Source organism: Podospora pseudoanserina, chromosome 4 (assembly GCF_035222485.1).
Source record: "Podospora pseudoanserina strain CBS 124.78 chromosome 4, whole genome shotgun sequence".
NCBI lineage: Eukaryota > Fungi > Ascomycota > Sordariomycetes > Sordariales > Podosporaceae > Podospora > Podospora pseudoanserina.
Window position 1 is genome coordinate 3342522 of NC_085923.1, and position 23828 is coordinate 3366349.

The window sequence follows — 23828 nt, forward strand, 5'->3', positions numbered from 1 at the left end:
TGAAAGTGGGCAGGATGAACTGAACCGGCCATCAGGCGAGCAGCAAGAGTCGGAGCTTCGGTGAGGCAGATGATACTGGTCGTCAGATAAGAATGAGTCCTGTGCCGCAGCTGGGAAAGCTGGCGTGCGGCCAATTCCCAGTGTCTTCTGATTGGGTGCTAAGTTACGGGCCTGTTAAGCATTCTAGCCCAGTGGCCACCAGTCGTCTGCTCTTGTCGCCAATAGTAGTAGGCACCCATCATCATCAGCACAGCCCTCCATGCCGAACTACACAATGTAGGTAATAGCTGTCTACCAACCTCTCTCAGAGTTACTATTCTCGCTTTCCGAGACCATCCTTACATCGATTCAGAAGAACACTTATCAGCCTTATCAGCACGATGGGCGCAAATTACCGAACCCTGCGACTGCTGACATCGCCAAACGTTTGCTAACAAAAGAGAGAGTCCCAGTTTTCTGACGACCCGCTCCGGCGAGGTGACGCTCCAGCCAAAATGTTCCCTGCCAAACGCCAAGCTTCTGCGCCATCGCCAGAGCCAGCCTTCCCTTGTATCGCCATGGTCTCGCCTGTCATGTCAGCAACATGATACGAAGGCAGCAACCCCAGGGAGATCAAACCGTGCCCCTTTGATGCTCTCTTGCCAGAGGGTTGATAGCCATAGCTATCCCTCTTCTTTGGCACTTATGACTGTCTTACTTCTTCGCTTCCAGGAACCTCGATATCATCCATTCGTGTACGCCAAACAGACCCGGAGAGGCGATTCATACTGCCTGTCGGGCACATTACTCGACATCTAAGACCTTTTGGCACCACCAATGACAATGGAACCAACGGGAAAAACTGCCGAGGTCTTTGGGTCCGCCCCATTGCTGGACGAAGGGAAGGGTAGCATGTCCCAGCCAGGAGACAACAAACCGGACTACACCACAGCCACGACCACATATCGAAAATACATTTGGAAGAATGCCTACAAGTTCATCCGCTTCCTCATCATCTTCGGCTTTGTCGGTATCATACTCGCCATCCCGGTGATTGTAATTGGCAACAAAGACATCATCAAGAAGGAAGATGCCCTTGACGACGAACAGTTCTTCGCGCAGAGGTCTGAAAAGACAGTTTACTACATCTTCGTGTGGCTTCTGGTCACTTGGGTCTGCTTCGCCATTACGTATATCTTTGCGAGTGCCTTGCCGTACATCTTCAGGCTGGTGGCACGTTATGTGAACCCGGCACATATGCGCTATTGGCGCATCATCAAGACATTGCGACGCCCTATCTGCATCTTTGTCACTATCTGCTGCTCCTATATTGCGTACATTATTGTAGGCCAAATCCCAGTCATACCAAAGTTTGATCTCACTGACACATGACAGACTGTTTGGGTAGATCGTCTTGAGCTTGCCATGATCTACGATCTTCCCGAAGGCGATGTCGGCTGGGTTGACCTAATCGACGACTTCCTGGAGCAGGGCACCCTCTGGGCTGGCTTCTACTTTGTCTGGAAGATCGTCATGCTCTACATCACCATCCACTTCCACAGCCGCTCGGACCACACCAAGATCGCCCACTCCAAGGATATGCACAACGCTCTCATGGCGCTCTACGAAGCCTCGATATACCTCTACCCCGTTGGCACCCCCGAGTTCACCGAGGAGGACATGATGATCAGCAACGCTACCATGGCTGGACACGGCGAGCACCGCATTCGTGCCACTCGTTATCTTGCCCGACTTGGGGTGGACTCGTATGGCATCACCTCCTTCTTCGGCAACTTCCTCTCGAGCGATCCAAAGTCCCACTGGCTCCGTCCTTCCTCGAGCTACGCCACTGTCGAGCGCGCTATTGCGAACCCAAAGTCTGCTGCCGCCTTGGCACGTCGCATCTGGATGTCCATGGTTTCTGTGGGCAAGACGACCCTCACCGCCGAGGACATCGCCGAGGTTCTCGGCCCCTTCCGCAAGGAAGAAGCCGAAAGATACTTCAAGGTCCTCGACGAAGCCGAAATTGGCGACCTCAAACTGGAAGAAATGGAGTGGACCGTCGCCGAAGCCGGCCGCATCCGCCAAAACATCTACAAGAGCATGCACAACGCAGACCACTGCATCAACACCTTCGACTGGGTCATGCTCGCCGCCCTCGCCGCCATAATGGTCTACTTCATCCTCATCTTCTGGGTCCCCTCCCTGAAATCAATCCAAGAAACCGTCAAATTCCTCGGCTTCGGCCTCACCTTCGCCGTCGGCCGAACCATCCACCATTTCCTCGCAGGCTGCATCTTCATCCTCTTCGACCACCCCTACGACATAGGCGACAGAGTCGAGCTCTGGTCCGGCCAGCAAAAACAATCTGTCTCCTTGATCGTCGTTAGAACCTCACTCCTCTACACAGTCTTCAAACGCGTCGACAACTGGATGGAACTCCAAGCAGGCAACGAATGGCTCCAGCAGTGCCGCATCGAGAACGTCACCCGCTCCGGGTCGAACCGTCAAGCGGTAAGTTTCAATATTGACGTCAAGACCTCGTTCAAAGACCTCCAGTATCTCAAGTCGGAGCTTGAAGCTTTCCTCAAGCATCCAGACAATAAGAGGGACTACCTCCCCAACATCGCCCTCGCGATTGTTGGGCTGGGGGAGATGAACATGCTTGAGATGCGCTGCATCGTTACGCACAGGTCGAACTGGTCTAATGAACCGTTGCGCGCGGCGAGGAGTATGAAGTTCATGTGTGCTTTGGTCGCTATCACGAGGCAGATCCCGCTTGGTAGACCTGATCAGGGGACGATAGGAAGGGACTTTAACCCTGCTCACTATGTCATGATGACGCCTGAGGAGGCTAAGATGAATGTTGAGAGTGTGAAGCAACAGGCGGCGGCTGACCGGTGGGATTTCAAGATTGGCGGTAGCAGTGGTGATGAGCCTGTTATTGATTTGAGAGGTGTGTCGAGAGATGGGGATCTGAGCGATGACGAGATAATCAGGAGGGCAATGGAGGAAGCAGAGAAGAAGAGGGTTGAGACGGCGAGGAAGGAAGCTGAAGAGTTGGCTGCGAGGCAGGCGCTTGGGAAGCTGCCGCCTTTGCCGAGGGTAGGTCCTCCCCCGAGAGTGACGGGTGGAAGCCCGCCACCGAAAACTGGGATGACCTCTGGGTTTGATCCAGCAGGTACTCAGGGTAGTGGGGGGTTGAGAAGTGTGCCACATTATAGGGTCTAATATCGGACATGGCCTCGTGGAGAGATAATAATGTTCACATAATACTTTGCTCACCCATCTCGAAACCTAATTCATGTGGATTGTAGCGAGTAATCACATATATGTGGGAAGTGAAAGAGAGAAGGTCACCACAAATGAGAATTGGTGTGAAGAGATAACCCTAAATTTCTGATAGGCCAATTCAGATTCGTTCAAGGAATTAAGGTACGTGGCGGTCCTGGAGGTGGTAGTTATGCCAATCGATGGGTACCTCTCATAACTTGGAGTTTCCGTGGAAGAAAAACGTGAAATGCTATATGTACTTGCTACACCCGTTGAATGAATGTGCACATACAGCGGTGGGCGGTCTGACGGAGTTCCCCTTGCCTGGATTAGGTACTGAAAAGTAATAATGTGTTGTAGACTCTTTTGTCCAGTGTAATATCATGCAAACTCCACCCTCAGAACTTCGATATGGTTGTTGTTCGTATAAGACACCACCAGTGTCTTCCCCGTCTCATCCAAATACGGGTGTGCCACCCCGGCGTACACCAACCCATCATCAATAGGCATCGCCTGGAAAATCTGCACATCCGGCGTCCAAGGCCCTTCCAAGTTGTCCGCCGTCCGGATAAACACCGCCCCACCAGCTACAACACCAAGCACAGTCAGCCGTCCGTCACCCAATCTCAAGCATCCTTCAGGTAGACTCACCAATCCCCAAATGCACCAGCAAATAACACCCCCAATACTCACTCCAATGCACCTGTCCCTGTCCACTCCCCCACATAACCGACGTCTCAGTATCAAATCGATCCAGCACCTGCTTCCTCCACCCCTTCTGCTTTCCCCAATAGTACTCATACGCCCCCAGATCAAACGCCTTCTTCGCCTTCACCCTAGCAAGGTAGTGGTAGTTGATGGTACTCCAATCCTTGATATAATCCGGTGGCCCACCCCAAATATAGATATACTCCGAATTCTCATCCCGATACGCAATCTGATCACCATATCTGGCATATTTCTTCGAGTCCCACCACCAACCTTGACTGCCGTACCGGTGTGTAACGGTAGGGACCTCGTCGATGAGCTCAACTTGCGCCACGCCAGCACCGATTAAATCGAGGGATTCATTCCCATTCTGTCTTCCATCAGCACAATACGATCCCTCACAAGAGCACTGGAAACTTACCACCAGGTAATAGAGCACCCCCATCCCCGTCTCCTCATCAACCTCACACAAACTCGTCCCCCCAAACCCATACTGGTTCGTCTCCCCCCACTCCTCATTAAAAGGCACAAACTGCAATTGATGTGGCACCGGCTCGTCGTTGTTGAGATGGAGGTCCACCACCGTCAGTGGGTCGTCCGTGAGCAAAGAAATAGAATCCCGAACCATGCCGTGAAAGCCGGGCGGGTCAAGAAACATGTCTGTCACCCCTGGGGCAGCCCATAACGTGTCCCCAAAGATGGAGTACCATTTCCCTCCCAACTTGCCCGCAAACCCCAAGTCGCGGTGAGAGCACGAATTGTTGGCTATTTGGTAGCCTAGCCAGGTGACGTTTTCGATGTTGTTGGCTAGGGGGTTGGTGCCCGACGGGAGGGTATTGTCTATTACGACTTTGTTGGGGAGTGTTGCGGTGGCGGTGTTGCCGAGCGCAGTGGTAGTTGTGACTGCTTCCGCGAGCGATGTGACCGGTTGGGTGGTGGTGGTTGATAACGTGGAATTTGTCGGGCTGACTATTGCCACTACCACTTCAGGGGATGTCGTCGTCGTAGTCGCGTTCTGTGGTTCTGGACAGGCGTATGATCCTATCAGGCCAGAGATGATGACGGCGGTTAGCCGGTGCATCCTCGAACCAGTCATGGCTGTAGCTATGACATGGAAGCCTTAAAAAAGAACGATAGAGAAGAAGAAGAGAATGCTGGCACCACTAGGCGATGGCTAAAGTAAACAGACCAAAAGAAAAAAATGTGTCAAGGGAGAGAGTTACCAGCTGGAATGAACGGGCATGTTAAATCCAATGCCAACCGACAATCAGATGAACGACAAAGCCCTCCCAGCCTCCAGTGCAAGGCACCGTCACAGCGGGCTCGTGTTGCAAAGTTGTGCCTGCCACCTCGACTGGTCACCCCTGAATCTCAGAGAACGCTATGCGGGCCAAGAAGGCTAAGTCCCGAAGGGAGGCTCGGGGTATCAGTGGAGTTACCAGAAGAAAATGCAAAAAGCGAGATGCCAGTGGAAGCCAGATGAAGGAAAGTCCCCGTTATCAACCAACAGGCAAACAGCAAGTGATTCCTATTCTTTCTTGAAGGAAACCGGGGGTCCATGTTCCACGGTGCGTCTTCGTGACCCCCTGAAAGACCGTGAGCCGCATGCCTTGATGACGGCACCACAGCCGCCGACAGGAACAACAGGGAGCTTGATAGCAACTCGGACTGATCTTGAGGAAGATAAGTCAGAAGCAGGAGCGCACCCACCTTGCCATCGGTTTCTTAGTTGGTCGTGGTGGGAAGCATCGCGAGCCTCATCATGGCGATGACGTAACTGTTGCACTTTTCGCAGCAACTTTCTAGCGAGATGTGGCATTTTGTGACTGTTTGACCGGGCTCACTCAGGTAGGGAAAAGACTTGTGATTGCGGATTTCTCGAGTCGAGATACCATCAGGCCTCGCTCTTTTGGATGTGTTGATCCTTTGTCCGAAGATGGGTTGACAGCCAGAGGGATTCGAGGTGGTACAGAGGTATCTGCCAAGAAGTGAAATGGCCGAGTGGTCGAAGGCGCCATGTAACCATGAAGAAATGTTGAAGAGATATTTTGACTATTATCCGCCTCGACACATTCCCGTGTTGTGTAACACTCTTCTCCAATCGGTGGCTGCCGTTAAACATCAAAATTGTGTCTGTTTAACATGCAAAAACCGCCAAGATCCTAGCGGCGGCATCTGATCCTCGCCACTGCCAGTCAAGCGCTGATTGGTTAGCGATAACGCCAGCGGCATCTCCTTATCGGTAGGCCTCTTGCATCCAGGGACATTCCGCCTTTGCATGAGCAGCTGGTGCCATTATCTCACCCGGTGAGGAAGCCTGTGATTTTCTATACGTGAATTGATACCTGGGTCAGAAACAATGACGGCCAAAATGGAATACAAACCCATCCCTCCCTCCCCAGCCCGCTTCAAGCCCCAAATTATCATCCACGGCGGAGCCGGCAACATCACCCCCGAAACACTCCCACCAGACCGCTACAGTCAATATCGTGAATCACTCCTCACCATCATCGGCAAGACCCATCACTACATGGTCACTCCTGAACCCTCCACCAACACCCTCCCTTCCTCCCTCTCCACAGCAACCTACGCCGTCGCCCTACTAGAAGACAACCCCCTCTTCAACGCCGGCCACGGCGCCGTCTTTACCCGCGACGGCTACAACGAGCTCGAAGCCTCCATAATGGTCTCGCACCCAGGTTCCTACCCCAAACGCGGCGTAGGCGTCACCGGCCTCCGCCACATCCGCAATCCCATCCTCCTAGCAAAAGCAATCCTCCAACATGGAGAAGATGACCTCCTCGGCCGCCATTCCCAATCACCCTCCGCAAACATGCTCGACGTCCCCAACGCCCAAGGCCACACCCTCATCCACGGTCCAGCAGCAGAACAACTAGCAAAGCAATACAACCTCGCCATTGTCCCCCAATCCTACTTCTACACCCAAACCCGCTGGGACGAGCACACCCGCGCCCTGGAACGCGAAAGGCAAAACCCTGGAAAGAGCCTCGCCACCTACAGCAAAGAAGAATATCTCCCCCAAGGCACCGTCGGCGCCGTGACCCTAGACGAGCAAGGCATCATCACCGTCGCAACCAGCACAGGCGGCCTAACCAACAAGTTGACCGGTCGAATAGGCGACACCCCCTCCGTCGGGGCTGGATTCTGGGCAGAAGAATGGGCTGAAGAAGGGGACCCTTCTGGTCACGCAGAGTTAAGATGTCGGCCCGGCCCAGTGGTGGTGATATCTGATGCACTGAAAGGTCTCATGGCGGATTGCCTGCCTAGCCCGTTCAGCTACAATCCTGCGTTCAAGACCCCAAATGTGGTGACTACGCGGGCGATGGCGGTTTCGGGGACCGGGAACGGGGATTCGTTTCTTCGTACTGCTGCTGCGAGGACCGTGGGGGCGATGGCTCGCTTCGGGGGTGTCTCGTCAAAGGAGGCGGTCTCGAAAGTGGCAGGACCAGGGGGAGAGCTGGAAAAGAGTGCAGGGGATCGGTGGGGTTTGACGGGTGAGGGCGCAGGGGGCATCATTGGTATCGAGATCGCGGAGGCTCGAGACGACAACGGGATGTTGCTCAATGCTCGCTGTGACGTCCTTCAGGACTTTAACTGCGGTGGCATGTTTCGAGCATGGGTTGATAGGCGCAGCCACGCGCATTTCCGGGTGTGGCAGCCAGACGGATCGACGCCGGCTGGCTATGAGTCCGAGGATGTTTTCGGGATGGATCTAAGGAGAGCCAGCAAGAGGAGCGAACCTATAGCATTTTAGAAGATCTTGGACAAACGTGAGCATGGTATAAACAGTAATGAAATATTATTCAGATGATTGTCTCCACCGTTTTCGGCATCACGGCCATGCCCCCCTCCACATCGAGACGTTACCAACCGATTCTATGTTACAAGGGAACGCCGCCACCCAAGATCCTGACCGTCATATATGCGTACGAAAATACACGTCCAGCTCAGCAGAAGAGGCCGGAGAAAGAGTTGAGAGGTGTTGGTAGACCAGTATGAGATTTATTGATACATTCTATGCGAGGTTCATTTCGTTGGAAGGTGGTGGTTGTGGGGCCTGGATGAACACCACTGTTAGCATGCACTGCGCTGAACAAAAGCAGTTTCAGACAACATACTTCGAGCTTTGTGGAACCCGCCATCATCTTCTGAAAACCAATACCAACACCTTCAATGACAGCAAGAAGGACAGCGCAAGCAATGGCACCGTTTCTCGCCGCCTTATAGCCGCCACGGATGGCGAGCGAGCCACCTGTGAAGAAACCGGCAATCTGGACTGTGTTAGCGGTCTGCTACCAATTTCAAGATTCCGTAAAAAACGTACGATGGCGTTCCATGGATCCTCCTTCTTTCTGACGCCCTTCACGGCGCAGTCGTATGTAGAGAAGAGACCACCCCAGACACCAAAGTTACCACCCAATACTGGCGCGCGCATCTTGATAGCTGTGATGGCGCCCACTCGTCTCTCGCCATAGGGACTGTTTCTGAAACCCTTGATGCCGTGCCAGATCGTACCACCGATAGCCTAAAGAGGATGTTAGTTGTATGGAGGGGTCGAGGGACTGTCGTGCGGGAGACATACACCCATGGCGAAGGCACCGCCGAAATCGTTGAGAATGACCCATGGGCAGGGATCTAGAAACCGATATTAGAATCTATGTCGATCGTTTGCAGTAGGCAAAGGGTACTCACCTCTTGTGTGATCCATTTTGATGTGTGATGTTTGGGATTACTCGGTGTAAAGGAAGGCGGCGCGCAGGACTCGACTCAGCACCGACACTTGGTTATCGCAGGGAGGGAAATTGGGTGATTGTTATCCGGAGAAGGAATCTAAGAAAAGGCGATGGAGGGGTCACGGTGTGTTTGCGGCGGTCGTCGATGGTGGGTTGCCAGAGGCGTCGTTATCGTCCAAATCTCTCGATTCTGCAAACTTCGGCTTGATGATCTCAGAAGCCAAAAAAATTACAGGGATTGTGCCGTGCACAGACCAGTTCCTCCACCAAAGGTAGCGCCAAGACAGTGCGAGAGCCGCCCCGCCGTTATCGGCGACGGATAAGAACCTGGTTTCGATAAGAGTTGCCGGTGGGGCAGGGGACCTTGAGCACATCGGACAGTGGGCAATTGGTGAGAGTCACAGAGGAAGGCACATAACCCCGCTGACAAGAAACAGCTAGCTTTCCGGTGTCACTCTCTAGGCTAGTGCAGGGGCAGATGTGATGATGCTATCGGCACGGCACGAGACGGGGAAGATCTCATGAAGCCGGAGTTTCTCAAGTCAGGTTCAGCTGTGATGTGTGCTGTACACTGTACATAGATACAGTTGGCAAACGGGTGACCTCGTGACCACGCTGTGCTGCCGAGACAATCCCACATCATTGGCGGCGTCGTGGTTCGTCCCCCAAGGTCGATCTTGGAGAGGATAGATGCAGTAGGGACATGCGGTGTGGTCTCACCCTCACCCCTGGGCGAGAGAAACAAAAGAAAGTCAGGGGGCTAACACGTTTTGAGCCATGTGTCCCATCGCCGGGCCTCGTAAATCTCGCACCACAATCGGGGAATGGCATTTGCTTTGTCGAGAAGCACGCGTCGTGGCGTTTGATGCTTCTTGCCGGCCCGGGACGACCTTCCCATTGGGTATATGAATAGGGGCTGTCCCTCAACCTCATGCCACCACTGCTCCCAACCTTCTCCTGCATATCTTTGCCTATCGACATATCTCCCGCAAGAGCGGTGAGATGCCTCCGTCCTTCTTCTTTCGACCTGTTCGCGGTGGTTTATGAGAGCCGTCAGGAATGGTGCACTTCGACCCTGATCTCGCGTCATCCGCCCGGCCCAGCAACAATCTGAAGACACGGTGTAACATGGACGAACTCGGAGAGCCCGGACCTCTGTCTCAGCAAGGAGAGTCTGTACAAAAGACAGAGGCCACCGACAACGGCCTCGTTAGACCTGTCCCCCAGAACTTTGTTTGGCGTTTGTATGGGAGGAGCAACAGCAGTTCGACATCTGTGAAGGTGAACCCCAGCGATATGGCTCTCGGCGTGCCCGTCCTTCGGGAGACGTTCGATCCCTGGCGATGCCACGACGGCCACGACGAAGATGATGGAGGTTGCAAAGGATGCATCAAGATCAACAAAGCTAGGGCCGCGGCTGCATCTCTTGCCACGCCGCTGGCTATGGCATCCATGGCATCCCACGCTGGCACCACCGGTGAGTTCTGATGTCTACTCTGCCTGTTCAACCGTTTCAACCGCTGGCCTGGCCTTGTCCCCCGCAAACCCCCACACCCCTTCTGCCTGCCCCGTAAAGGTACCTTACCAGCCCGCTGGCCACATTTTCGATCGTCCCACCGTGGGGTGCATCCGTCCCTTCTCTTTGGGGCGTTTTAATCCTGTCATGGAATCTGGGAAGCCCGGATCTGCGGGTCTTGGTGGTGGAGTTGACCCTGAGACGTGGGGCAGGGCATCCTTGTGAAAGCTGTTCTAGGCTGTTGCTAGCGCGGGGCTGTCCCCGTCCACCGGCCATGACAGTGTTTTCCCCGGAAATGTCGTCAGAGCAACTTTCCATGTCCAAATAAAAGTCAACGTCCGTCTTTTGGAAGAAATACACTTCAGCCTTCTGTTGGGATTGCACGGCTGAATTATTGATTGAATTGCGCTCATGCTGACAATCTCTACCCAATCTCTCAGATCTAACCGCGACAATGGCTTCGCTCCAAAGCCGTGAGCTCGACGATAGTTGCCCTGATGCCGCTCCCGATCAGCTCCAAGAGCTCAGACACGATGGCTCGGTCCTCGCCCTGGCCGTATCCGACAAGTACATTTTCGCCGGCACCAGCAAAGGGGAGATTGCCGTATGGTCGCTAGGCACCTTCCAGCCAGTGCAGACAATACAAGCCCACAAGCGCAGCGTGCTCTGCCTGCTGTTAGCTGACGACTTCAAGTACCTGTTCTCGACAGCCTGCGAGCCCATCATCAATGTCTGGTGCCCCCGAACGTTTACACGTCTCTACGAGATCTACAGCACATACGATGTCGGTGATGTGTTCAGTGTCGCATATTCGCCACAACGAGAAATCGTATATGTTGGCACACAAACACAGGACATCCAGTGGATCAGCCTGAAGGACCCAGAGCGAAAGTCCTCCCACGAATCGGCCCACCATCCCGATCGACGACAACATAGATTCTTTGACTCGCGCGCGGTTGGCGGGACATCAACACCTCGACGGACCGAGGAATTTTACGCCTTAATACCCAAGGCCGAACAAGTGCTAGAGATTGACTCGGGTGCAATTCGACAGTATGCGCATTACGGCTGGGTGTTCTGCATGCTGGTGGCCAAGGGCCCAACGGTTCTGGTCGATTCGGATGAAGAGGTCTTGATATCGGGTGGAGGCGACGGCACCATCAAGCTGTGGAAGTTGTGTGATACCGGGCCGGACTACGAGGACGGTAATGTTGTTACAGGCGACATTGAGGAATTGATGGTTCTCGGAGAGGATGATAGCGAGTCCGTCATGTCTCTTGCCATTGATGGGTCCTTCTTGTACGCCGGCAAGCTGGGCGGTATCATCGAGCTATGGGATCTGGACACGAAGCAGAAGTTGAGGGTCATCAAGGCCCATGACGGGAACGTCAATGTTCTCAAGATGAGCTTTGGGCTTCTCTGGAGTGGAGGAACTGGTGGTTCTGCCTCGGTAAGACCTTCATGGGCGCCCAAAACGACGCTAAAGCTATCACTTACTGACACGACCAACAGAAACACAGCACAGTTCATTATGGTAGAGACACCAACGGTGCGGCGCAGAACATTAGTCAAAAGTACCAGTGCCTGAGTCGATGGAAGGCTCACGACGCCAAGATCCTGTCTTCTGCCACAGTCGTTCACAACAGCGATCAGCTATTCCTCACTGGTGCCAATGACAACACGGTCCGTGTTTGGCGTGTTAACGGCATGCCATCCCAGACCGAGGACGGCACAGGGCCAGCTGAGGATATGATGATCCAATCGCTGCGGGAGTTCATCTCTTACAAGACTGTCTCGTCCCGGCCTGAATTCACCGAGGACTGCCGCAAAGGTGCCACCTTCCTCGGGTCTCTGTTCAAGCGACTGGGCGCTCAAGTGGAAATGCTCAGCACCGGCTCCTTGCACAACCCCGTGGTGTACGCCAAGTTCAGCGGCAAGCTGGAACCAGCGGAAAAGCGCAAGAGGATTCTGTTCTACGGTCACTACGATGTTGTCCCTGCGGATATGAAGGGGGACAACTGGCAGACTGATCCGTTCAAATTGTCTGGACGAGATGGCTATCTCTATGGACGCGGTGTGAGCGACAACAAGGGACCCATTATTGCTGCCCTGTATGCCGTCTCGGACCTGCTGCAAGAGAAGGCTCTCGACTCGGACATCATCTTCGTCATCGAGGGTGAGGAAGAATCCGGTTCGCGAGGATTTGCTGAAGCCATCCATGACAACAAGGAACTCATCGGGCATATCGACTACGTCCTTTTGGCAAACAGTTACTGGTTAGACGACGAGGTTCCCTGCCTGACATATGGCCTTCGTGGTGTACTTCATGCTACCGTCTGCATTGACTCCAAGCACCCTGATCTCCACTCTGGTGTTGATGGCAGCAATATGTTGTCGGAGCCGCTTACCGATTTAACGCTGCTTGTCAGCAAACTCAAGGACCGCAAGAACCACGTCAACATTCCAGGTTTCTACGACGGCATTCTTCCCCTGACCAAGGAGGAGGACCTTCGGTATGATGACATTGCCAACATCCTCATCCGACGGAATCCAGCAAACGGCCCCATTGAAGCTCTCAAGCGCAGTCTCATGGCGAGATGGCGCGAGCCCAACCTGACAATCCACAGATATAACGTATCTGGACCAGACGGCAGCTTGATCAGCAGCCACGCCACGGCCAATGTCAGTATCAGACTGGTCCCCGGCCAGGAGGTGGACGAGGTGATCAAGAACCTCAAGTCATTCCTCAGGGAAGAGTACGAGCAATTCGAGAGCGACAATACCCTCACCATCAGGATTGACAACAAGGCCGAGCCATGGCTGGGTGTGCCTGGAAACTACATCTTCCGGACCCTGGAAGAGGCAGTCATGAGGGCCTGGGGGCCAACGGCGTCCGAGGACAGCAACAACGGTGTCTCTGTCGCGTTGCCACCCAATGGAACCAACGACGAAACTGCGCCAAAGACACGGAAGCCTCTGTATATTCGTGAGGGTGGTTCTATCCCACCGATTCGGTTCTTGGAGAAGGAGTTTGACGCTCCGGCGGCTCATTTGCCCTGTGGTCAAGCGAGTGACGCGGCACATTTGGATAACGAGAGGTTGAGGGTGGTGAATTTACAGAAGAGTAGAGAGATCTTTAGCACCGTGTTCCGCAAGTTGTAGGATGCTTGTGGCAGTGGAATGGGCAGATCAAAATGGCGTTGGTGAGATGGGAGAGCTTGGAGTTTTCAGTAGTTTTTGAGTTTTTGGGTTAGAGTAGCGTCATCAGCGAATAGGATATTTGTTTGCACAATACTGAACCCGTAAGACAGATATTTGTCCAAGAAGGCACGTGTAAGATTCGCTGTCTATTATAGTTAAAACGACGAATAGCCAAAGCGTCCTTTACTAAGGATTTAATTCAATTCTCCACACCGCTACTTTTATATGGAAGGTAAGATAATTGTAGATCTTCCATTGAATTTTTTTTATATTTAAATCTAATTAATATAAAATCGTGAACTGTTCTGTTTTACCTCAATAATCCTTTTCGTAATATTATAAATGATTGTCGCAATCCTGGATGAAGAGCTAACCCACGAATCATTACTGACCAATTGGAAGTGGAGCGATGAGCTCACAATGAGCGTAGGGAGCCACAGGAAGGAAAGGTGATCCACGGGTCTATATATACAGAGGAACTAGATAGCTGGTAGATAGTTTCGCAGTATGCAATACAAGTCACATTCTTTGGTATCAGACTATTGTGATTGAGATAAGCTATTGTTGTGCACTGTTTAGCTGCACTGAACCAATTGTCTAGAAGCACCTGCAACTGAGTATCCCTTTCAGAGGTTCTCGATCGGAGTTCGTCACAGAAATATGTTACTTATAATAAATAGAAAAGGGTATTATTTCTTATATAACATCAATAGTAATGAATATTGGATGAAATCCTCGCTAAAAAAACGCTTTTGCTTTGGGTCGTTTATATATAATAGACAGTGCCGTCCCCGAAGGATCAGGAGAAGCTCGGACCAACACAACCAAGCACTTTGAATGTCAACCAACCCATTAGGCAACATCCAACCGCCTACATCGGCGAACCCCGCACATTCTTCCTCTCAAGATGGTCGATACTTATTTCTAGCATTTCATCACACTAGATCTTGTCTTTCTTGAAACCTGGACAGAAGTTGAGATGTGGCAAGCACCTGTTACCGACGGTGGAACATGGGAAGGATATCCCCAACCGCACTCAAGCCGAAGCCAGAGAAACAATTCCCAGGCGTCAGTTGCTTCTTCTTGCACGCTACTACTTTACAGTCCTGGCTCTGAAACCCATGCGGATATCACGGAGGATCCGCCGGTGCTTGATATCTCTGAGTCTTATATCGGGGATTCCGTCGAACCTGCAGATGATGTTTTGATGGCCGTCGAGAAGCCTGAGCAGCCTTTGGATGATGCTACTTATACTGTTGAACACTCTTCTGGCCTTGGGGGGGTGCCTGATTCTTTATATGACAATATGGCTATGTCTGAGGTTTCTCAGGAACTTGGACGGGGCGGGACAGAGGAGGAGATGGTGCAGCCTATATCAGTGATGCGGAAGCGGCGTTGTGTGGCTTGTCGGCGAGTACATCCCCGTGGTGTAGTAAGTGTTCTGGATAGGAGATGTGGTTCTGACTTTGGTGCTGGTTTACAGTAAGAGCATGATTAAATGTGATCTTGAGGGACCGCCTTGTGGGCGCTGTAGGGAATATGATAGGGAGTGTGTTCCGACGACTAGGAATCCCTGCCAACTGGATGTTGATGCTGCACCAGTGCAAGGAAATGTGACGTAGGGGTTGACGGGGTATTGGACGGGGTTAAAGGGGGTGGTGAGTGGATGGTTCTCTGGAGACGAAGCAAGGTAAAGTGGACTTGCCTATCTTGCGCGTGAGTATTCCCGTCCTAGAGGCTGGATGGACTGAGTTGTGCTGACTTTGGCGGTGCGTTGGAATAGGAGGATGCGTGTATGTGATGGCGAGGGGGCCCCTTGTGGGACTTGTAGGGAGCATGGCTGGTGGTGTATTCTGAACCCGAGAAGGGAACCTCGTCAGAGACATTGACTGGGAGTTTCGGCTACATCATGCTAGAAACTGATCGCTGGAGTGGGACAGGCTTTAGGCGATGATTCGCCTGGGGCCAAAGGTGGGGAGGACAAATGGTAGGTAGGGAGGCACGTTGACCGGGGGCCTGTCTTGGTGGTTTGGGTCACTCGCTAGGTTTATATATGTATTTCACAGTCATCAGAGTGAATGACAAGATGAGTTCCCTTAGGTAGGGCGAAGCCCCGTCCCCGTTCACCACAGCTCATCGCCCTAATAAGGTTACTCAAACCGTACCAATTTAGCTAGTTCTCATCCCACAGCTCATAGCTTTCCAGATCCTCCCGAGATGCGTTCTGGTCCAGACCTGGGCAGAGCTTGTTTTGAAACAGGAGTTCATGTTACGACCCACCCTGGTCATCACTGGCCGCTTTTTGGCCAGCCAGATTTTGCGTTGCTTCATTGCGTATGACCCCCAGAGGACCTTTGCTTTCATCTCTTTCGTCTCCCTTCGTTGTCGAAGTTCTGGGGAGGAGTAGTGGCGTCTTTTTGTTGCCCTCGTTGGGATTATCAAGAAAGAGTCCTGACATCTCAATGTCGCGATCTTCAGCGATGAGCTCCATTTGTACAGCTGTAACTCCCGTACTGCTCGACGCTGTAGACCATGTGGTTGCTGTAGAGCGAGATCCGGCCGAGGATAACGTTGTTGCTCTATTCGCCGACCAAGCGTGAAGAGAATCACCATCGTTACTTTCTAGCAATGGGCTCAAGCGACCTTCTATATAGCCAGACATGGTGGTTGAGGAGGTTTCGGGCCATTTCTTCAATGAATTTTCATCTTCTGCGTTCTCCGCCATAAACTGTGGACTCCACAGATCATCAGAGGCCGTGCTGGAAGAGCTGGGTTTGACATCAATGGTCTGGGCCAGTTTTGCGTAGTGCTGCCATCTTTCCAGCTCGAGTCGCCGGCTCTCCACGGCTAACTGGGTTAGATCGGCTGATAACTTGGTCGAGGGGGAGCCACAAAGATGTATGTCAGCACCGTGCTCCTGGCGAAGATGGTCGAAAACCTCTGTTGCCGCAATGATGTAGGCGACCCTAGATCCCGGGCAACCTCTGACGATGTGGCCATACAAGCTGCCTGATACTGTGTCAATCACAACCGAGCCGCTATCGCCACCTTCGACTGGAGTGTCGAGATTGATCGGGTAGAGCTTTTGCGCCTTCTTGATTGCACAGTCCCCTTGATACAGCGCTCCTGTCGCCAACGTACCGCCAATTCCATCTCGAGCTGTTGATGGCCATGACTTTATTCATGCGCTTTCCCACTCCAGCCACATTGTGGACCATGACTTTGCGTATCCCGGTATCTTGGGGGTATGATATGGTGTTTGCCAAAGAGTGCATCATCTCGTTGTTGTCGAGGGCATTCAACGCACAATCGAGACGCCGGTCTGGATGTATGAGATCAGAAGGCAATACATTCTTTCTTGGTATGGAATCCAATTGCCAAACCGTTTTCGCCGTTTGTCGTGGCCAACTTCGGGCCGGCCTCTCCGTGGGAGTTCCTACTGTGGAACCGACGCTATTGATACTCGGGGATTCCGCCCAGGGCTGTGACTCGACCACAGGTGTAACGCTTGCGCGGGTAAGAGCTGGATCCAATTCTGTTTCTGATTCCATGAGATCTTCATCATTGTCGTCACTGTCGCTCATACCGTCGAAACTACAATCCTCGAGACCTGGAGGGAGAGGCTCCTGAGCAGATGTAATGTGGAGGTTGTCCTCTTGAGTTTCTTAATGTGAGTAACGGTGATTTGGTAGTGGAGATCATCGATTCTGATAATTGCACCACCAGTGACGCAACGGAACGGTAGAGGGTCGGAGGCCCTGTATTTAATGTGAATCCGTCTTCCAATCAGCTATGTACCTTTTGGTGGGTTCGTCGCGGGGATATTCTGCTTTCCTACCGCAAAGGTGGTTCTTTCAAAGCCCGAAGCTCCCTCTGCTTCCTGGTTGGGTTGAGTTTCAACACCTGATGACCCTCCTGCAAGAGTACGGGCTGGTACATGTTTGCTCTAAAGGCAGTGTGCTGGCAACAATTCCAAACTGGGGATATTTTTCAGACACAGAACTGCTGCGAATAGAGTCCTCAACGAGAGACCGTGTCGCGGCATTTGTGCAACAGACCATAATGATAGGCTTCGCGGTCTCTTGTCGTGTACCTATCATGTCATGTAGAGCCGTACGAATATGTCGGCATAGCCAGGATCGACATTCCTCAAAACATCTTCGATGTCAGGAAGGATATGGACGTCGAATCGTTCCTGGGCTGGGCCGCTTGACCCCCATGCCTTCTTGAGCAAGCCAACCCGGGGCGTGTCAATGATCTCCTCACATGACAGCTCAGGACTTTCCCACTTTTTGCGCTTGAGCCGTTTAGGACTCAGGAAAGACATGGTTTTGAGGACGTTCAATTGGAGTTGATCATGCTGTAGGACTGACGCGCGGGCAAGAATGAGCGGGGACATAAAAGAGCACCGTGACATACATCGTGAACTTCAGGCTGCGCTGGAATGGATTTCACTTTTGGCTGTCGCACAATTGCTACCCAAAAGCCAGCCTCTAATCTGCAGAGTGGCTGAGGGCTTCGTTTCAGGGTCGTGCTAATGCATAAGGTGAGGTGTCTAATTGGCTGGGGAGCATGCCGACTAACCTGCATGTGCTTCAAGGAGATTATTGACCACACCGAATTCAAAAGGAACAACACCTCGTCTTAGCCGAGATTACAAACATACTTTGCCCTGAATAGAACACTAAAAGCTTTTCCCCAGTTTACATCTTACAACCTCAGGAGAAATGGCGTCCCTTGAGAAGTATTATCTGCGCCATATGGACGGCGTTTTCGTGCCATCGAGGACACCCAGAAACCTTTCAATGGAGGACGCTCGGCTGTGCTGTTCCACGAAGTGTACGGACAATACTATCGGTATCAATGGCGCCTCTTATCGGGACACAGTCCCACAACCAACAGAGGGATACGTGATCCCGAGAACACATTTCGACTTGTTCAGCATCTGCACGACGGCAAGATCCGAGAGCAATTGAGACTCTGCTGAAGTCCACAATATCGAGTGCATCTGACGAAGAATGTGACAGGTACATTGACCTGGCAGTCCGTCTCCTCACTATGATGAAGATCGGCGTTCCGAATAAACAACCCATGACCCGCAGATTTCTCCGATGGGAGCAGGGAAAAATCAGGGACTTTGTGAGTGACTTCTTCAAGGAGTCACTCAAACTCAGTTACGAACGAATCAGACTGCCGAAGATGCACAATGCTTGGAGCATCAACAAGGTCTGAGGGATCAATATCAGCTTTACTGACAACCTTGCTGACCATCTGCTGTTGACTGATGATGATTCAACGCTGTTGATATTTTATCATGCCTCGTTCCTAGAGTGCCACCTACAGTATGCCTTCCAGTCTTCTTCACCCCATCCGTAGGTAGATAGCAGAGCATGTGGGCTGGATACGACAAACGCAGCACCCATGGCAACCTTGAACATGGGTTCTGGTAGATTGCTTCTCGCCCCCTTGACTACAAGATTGCAGCGTTATTCTGCTTCTGAAACATGAACTGTAGCTTACACTCACATACAGGCCATTCTCGGCACCTCTATACCCGGCAGACCTCGTGCATGAAACACTGTCCACCATTGCGCTCCTTTTCCAACAGTTCGAGTTCACGTTAACCACGCGGAGGGGCCGGTTCAGCCGGAACTCGTCGTGGCTGCGGAAGCTTCGCCTTGCCCACAAGCAGTCAGGACAACACCCAACTGGAATCGACCCTCGCCTCTCTATTTGTGGCACCTTCCAAGCCCACGACCGTCAGATCGAACGGTTCCACTTCTAGAGAGACAGCTAGTGATCCTAAAACAGACCTATGATGATACTACGCCGAGCTCTCTCCAGCAGTGGTGGTATGATCGTCGGAACGGGGTGCAATGGTACACCTTTTGGGTTGCGGTCCTTATGTTGCTCATCACGACCGTGCTGAGTTTGTTGCAAACGATGGCGGCTTTCTTGCAGGTGTGTAAGACTTATATCCCGACTGTTGAAGTTAAAGGGGGGGCGTAAGCTCCGAGAAGTATCCAGAGACTCGGAGAGACCTTGTAGCCCTTGGCAAAATTAGCTATGATAGAAGATTTCACTGAGCGCGGGAATGGAAAGCTTTTCGTACCCCCAACTCCACCTCGCACCCGCCAAGCAGACTCTTATCTGAAGTCTTTCCATTGTCTGACCTGTATGCGGATTGTTGCTTTGCTACCCGACCCCCTGATCAGCTTCATCACCCTCCCTAAACGCTGAGTCAGTATGCCGGAGATCAGACTTTGCATTGTGGCTGCAAATAGCAAAGCAAGCACAGCACTCATACAGGCCACCACCTCGGACTCGAGTATTCATCATCGTGTTTACTTTCTCCCAATTGGATTGGACAGTTCCCATTCCGAGGTACGGGATTGGACCCCTCGGACTCGGGTCCCCAGGCTCAATGAGGTTAGGTAATTCAAGGTCCTCACCAATCGGAATATTCCTGGTTTTGCTGGAACACCTCGCATTCGCTCACTGCTGGTGCACCTAGCCTGCCGCTTCTGGGTGCACCTGGCGACAAAGACTGCGTATTAACGCTGGGCCTTGTGTGAGGTGTTGCATGATCCTAACATCTCACCGAGCTCAAGAGCATGCCATGGCTAGGTAGGTACCTGGGCTTAGTTGAACTGTGTATAAAGGGACCAGCCCTTCTCCAGGATCGAGCAACACTGCCTTCATGCCATATGAACAATTGCTTAAACAACGTCTTAACCACATACCTTCCCTATCACCTTGAAACCTTTGCAACTGCAAACCACGCCCAATCCCACAGGATTACTCAGAGTTGCTACTTGGTAAAAGTAAGGCCTCGCTGTTTTTACTTGTTTTGGTTTGATGCAAGTTATACGCTAGGCTAACCGCAATCTAGAGTTACAAGATGAATCCCTCGAGTCAAAGTCATGACCTTGCTGGCATTGGAGTATGGTCAGGATTTTCGGCATGTTTCACAAGCAACACTGGACCGACGATAGACATCAAGATAGAGAAGACCATGCTCTCTGATGGGAAGAAAAAGGCTGCCATGGTTTTTACGGAGGAGGGTTCGGGCAATAGGGATAAGGTTACCAGTAGCTATAGCCCTGTGGCTCAATGGCTGACTGAGAATTCGAAGGCTGCTCCATGGACCCACATCAGGAGTTAGAACTATATAAGGAAGAAAAACCCCAAATAGCCTCCATAAGTCTAGTGCTTCGAGCAGGTGGCAATAGTTCCTAGCTGCCTATCAGGAGTTAGAGCTCAACTGTGGTTCTGACACTATGAGATAATTCTGCATTACCTCAGCTGAATACCGAATCCTCTCAAGGCTTACTTGATCAAGCTCATCACTGCAGGGAATGCTATGCCTCGAGCCCATCAGCAACGAGTCAATGCCGGTGGCACGCACACCTCAACCCCAACTCCCGTGTATCAGGCACTCAACAGCGTACCAGCCCCGATTCGATTTTATCTCTGGGGAGGAGAGAGAGTACGAAGTATGCAGTGTGGTGAAAGTAAAGGTGGGGCATAGGGGATATACAAAATGATCTGAGAGGTATTTTGCTGAAGAGAAGCGTATGGAGCACATTCTGGGCAAGGTTGAAAACACGGATGTCATATAACAGGATGGCCACAACAGGAAATTTGGGCATCAGAGACATTAATGGCAGACTGAAGCTAACCCCTGACTCAAGTGGGGCCATCTGGGGAGTCCCTTAAAGTTGCCATGGCAATATGGCCACAGTCACTAACACCATACGTTTCCATCTTTCACTCTTCTCGCATTCCTCCATTAAGGCTCCAGTCTCAGAATTCATTGTGCTTTATCCATTGTTCCATCATACCTAGTACGCCCCCTTCCTCATTCTAGACCGGTCTACCCGCAGGTGACACCGGTGATGTCTCCAACTCGTATCTCATTCCCGTCGGGATGCGAACCCGAGGTTCTGTTGGTCTCGTCTGCCTTGTCATCTCGGCAGGAGACCCAATGCTGTTAAGCTCCGTGGGTGGGCTAAAGTCCGTCAATTCGGGAGGCAAACGATCGCCGTCCAGTTCCTTCTTGGTGGTGCCTTCTGCCAGAGAACCTGAATTCGCAGTATCAAGCTCGGGCTTTTGGCCATAAGGAGAGTTGTTGTCTCCGGGAGGATTCCCGTTGCTGGTCTCCCTTGTGCGTTGTGTTCGGGGTCGTATGTAGGAGTAGAAGCAGAAGCTGAACAAGGCGACGAGAACAAAGGTGCCTCCGACTGCAGGTCCAACGGTCAGGGCGATGGGCTTCGGGAGGCGTGGTGGTGGCCATGGTAAATGTCGATAGGGTAGTGTCTTGTGTGAAGATCAACGTGCTTGAAAGAGTGGATGAATCAGCTTCGGATGGTGACGACTCGGAAGAAGTTGCGTCAAGCGAAGTTGTATCAGAGGCAGTTCTGTCGAAAGAAGTGCGTTAGGAGAGGTTGTCTCAGATGAAGTCGTGTCTGAAGAAGCGAAGAAGGCCAACCAGACGAAATCTAATAAGACCGAGGCAATTCAGAAGAGGTTAAATCAACGCTTGTCAAGTCATGGCTTGCAGTTGCACTGGATAAGCTCTCTTTCGATAGCGACTCTGAAGAGAATGACTGAGTGGAAAGGATGCTGGGCAAAGACTCTTCAGATTTCTGACCGGTTTCAATACCCGTGAACGTGGTCTCCTCGGAACTAGTGGTGGTGCATGGCGGCAAATCGACGTCTCTCCACACAAGCTGGATCACAGGGGATACGGAGGCAGAGATAAGGGTGCGTTTCTATGTGTGCCGGCTGTCATCGAAGATTGTTGTCAATGTACTTTCTGTTGCTGAAACAGTAACCAAGGGAAGGGCTCCATCTATGACACCTTGGAACGGACAGCTGGCGCATGTAAACATCCCAGTGGTGACTGTCTGGAAACATGCTATCGCGTGTCTGTTGAAGGGTTCTCCAGAATAAAGGCCGTATCCGCGTATCGAATTCAGTCAGTATGGCACCCAGTTTGGACTCATCCAAATTTACTGAGACTTATCTAGACAACTTACGTCGAGCAGCAGAGTGCGCCAGTCTCGTCACTTTCTAACAGGTCGGCAAAATCGTGAAGGACATCGAAATACTGACCATCGCGGGTCACATTGTATGCAGTAGACCACCCATCTGGACGGATCAAGCCTCGGGAATGGAAAAGGCCTGCCGAAAAGGGATATGCCGGCATGCGTATCGGGAAACACTGCCGATCCATGCAGCCGGTTGAAATGTACATATAACACCCATTTCGGTTCGTCGAGGACCCAATTACACATGATGAGCATTCTGGCGGTGGTGTAGTAACTGTTGTCAAGGGCACTATGATGGAGCGGGTTGGCATCCATTCTGCGATTGCTGTGATTGCAATGCGTAAGCGATTCAATGGGGTTCTCGGCCGTGAGATTAACACGGTGGAGATGTTGACTGCTAACTTCAAACAAGGCGGTTGTTAGTATAAGAGATAGTATAAATCAAATGGGTGCTGGGTTATGAGAAGCGAGACAGAAAGCAGCACGCACATGCAAGTCCATCTTAAGCAACTACTGATGACGGCATCATGAATTCCCCTTCATCTGTCAGTGAAACCCATACATAAACCGATACTCATGTCACTTGGGTCACACTTCACACGTCGGGTGACATCATTCAGCCTTCATCGTACAAGGTGTCATCTTCCATAACATTTGTTCGACATGGCTACGCTGAACCGGTCTCAAGGAAACATCATTTCAAGATCAAGCTCCAGGACACAGCCCAACCATAGAGCAAACCTCCCAGATATGCCCATCCAAGTCCTCAAAGCTGCGGTTGTACATGCCCATATCCTGCCCATAATTCTTCAACACATACGGATCTGCCTTGCCACCTGCATTGACCGCCTGCTCAATAAACGCATCCACACTCGCTTTGTCTTTCGCCATGAAAGAAAAAAGGGCCTCGGTCGACTTGAAAGCGTCAACAACGGATGTGCCAGGCCGGTTGAATGTTTTGAAACGCTCATGGACATGAATCATGAGAGAGACTTGGGAGTTGGCACCGGGAAGGCGGAATGCGGAAGATTTGTCATCGGACCAAAGCTTGATGTGGTCGAAGTTGAGAGCGACGAAGAAGGCGGTTGCTTTCTCGAGATTTATGGTTGGGAGATTGACAAAGAAGGTAGGGGGGTTGGTGACACTGGTTTCGGAGGACATGGTGACCGGTTGGACTCTGGTCGCTCAGGGAAGTTAAGTGAGTTGTTAAAGGATGCTGTGTGGGAGTTCAATTGATGGGATGAAGGCTGGCAAAGATGTCAACTATTATACCCATCATTCAACGCTCACATCATCGATAGACGGCATGATATTTGTCCCGAGCTGCGATGAGCTGACAATGGT

General features: G+C 51.9%; 7 protein-coding genes across 7 annotated transcripts; 3 read left to right on the plus strand and 4 right to left on the minus strand.

Annotated features, from left to right (window-relative positions):
- Window positions 1-54: 54 nt before the first annotated feature.
- Window positions 55-3337, plus strand: QC764_405790 (uncharacterized protein). Its single transcript, XM_062946873.1, has 2 exons — window positions 55-1323; window positions 1375-3337. The coding sequence occupies exons 1-2, from the start codon at window positions 817-819 to the stop codon at window positions 3208-3210; spliced, it is 2343 nt and encodes a 780-aa protein (XP_062800865.1). The 5' UTR covers window positions 55-816; the 3' UTR covers window positions 3211-3337.
- Window positions 3338-3550: 213 nt separating this feature from the next.
- QC764_405800 (uncharacterized protein) lies at window positions 3551-6055 on the minus strand. The gene is made up of 4 exons (XM_062946874.1): window positions 5671-6055; window positions 4382-5001; window positions 3904-4330; window positions 3551-3839 (listed from the first exon to the last, which is right to left on the minus strand). The coding sequence occupies exons 1-4, from the start codon at window positions 5777-5779 to the stop codon at window positions 3634-3636; spliced, it is 1362 nt and encodes a 453-aa protein (XP_062800866.1). The 5' UTR covers window positions 5780-6055; the 3' UTR covers window positions 3551-3633.
- Window positions 6056-6331: 276 nt separating this feature from the next.
- QC764_405810 (uncharacterized protein) lies at window positions 6332-7735 on the plus strand (the record flags this gene model as incomplete). Its single annotated transcript, XM_062946875.1, has 1 exon — window positions 6332-7735. One exon carries the CDS (start codon window positions 6332-6334, stop codon window positions 7733-7735), a length of 1404 nt encoding a protein of 467 aa, XP_062800867.1.
- TIM17 (translocase of the inner membrane) lies at window positions 6374-9055 on the minus strand. Its single transcript, XM_062946876.1, has 5 exons — window positions 8674-9055; window positions 8564-8616; window positions 8306-8506; window positions 8100-8252; window positions 6374-8038 (listed from the first exon to the last, which is right to left on the minus strand). The coding sequence occupies exons 1-5, from the start codon at window positions 8687-8689 to the stop codon at window positions 7997-7999; spliced, it is 465 nt and encodes a 154-aa protein (XP_062800868.1). The 5' UTR covers window positions 8690-9055; the 3' UTR covers window positions 6374-7996.
- A 48-nt stretch (window positions 9056-9103) lies between these two features.
- On the plus strand, window positions 9104-13634 carry QC764_405830 (uncharacterized protein). The gene is made up of 3 exons (XM_062946877.1): window positions 9104-10191; window positions 10671-11680; window positions 11743-13634. The coding sequence occupies exons 1-3, from the start codon at window positions 9774-9776 to the stop codon at window positions 13390-13392; spliced, it is 3078 nt and encodes a 1025-aa protein (XP_062800869.1). The 5' UTR covers window positions 9104-9773; the 3' UTR covers window positions 13393-13634.
- Window positions 13635-15700: 2066 nt separating this feature from the next.
- Window positions 15701-17758, minus strand: QC764_405840 (uncharacterized protein; the record flags this gene model as incomplete). The annotated part of the gene is made up of 2 exons (XM_062946878.1): window positions 15701-16525; window positions 17549-17758. The coding sequence occupies 2 exons, from the start codon at window positions 17756-17758 to the stop codon at window positions 15701-15703; spliced, it is 1035 nt and encodes a 344-aa protein (XP_062800870.1).
- Window positions 17759-23189: 5431 nt separating this feature from the next.
- On the minus strand, window positions 23190-23645 carry QC764_405860 (uncharacterized protein; the record flags this gene model as incomplete). Its single annotated transcript, XM_062946879.1, has 1 exon — window positions 23190-23645. One exon carries the CDS (start codon window positions 23643-23645, stop codon window positions 23190-23192), a length of 456 nt encoding a protein of 151 aa, XP_062800871.1.
- Between the last annotated feature and the right edge of the window lie 183 nt (window positions 23646-23828).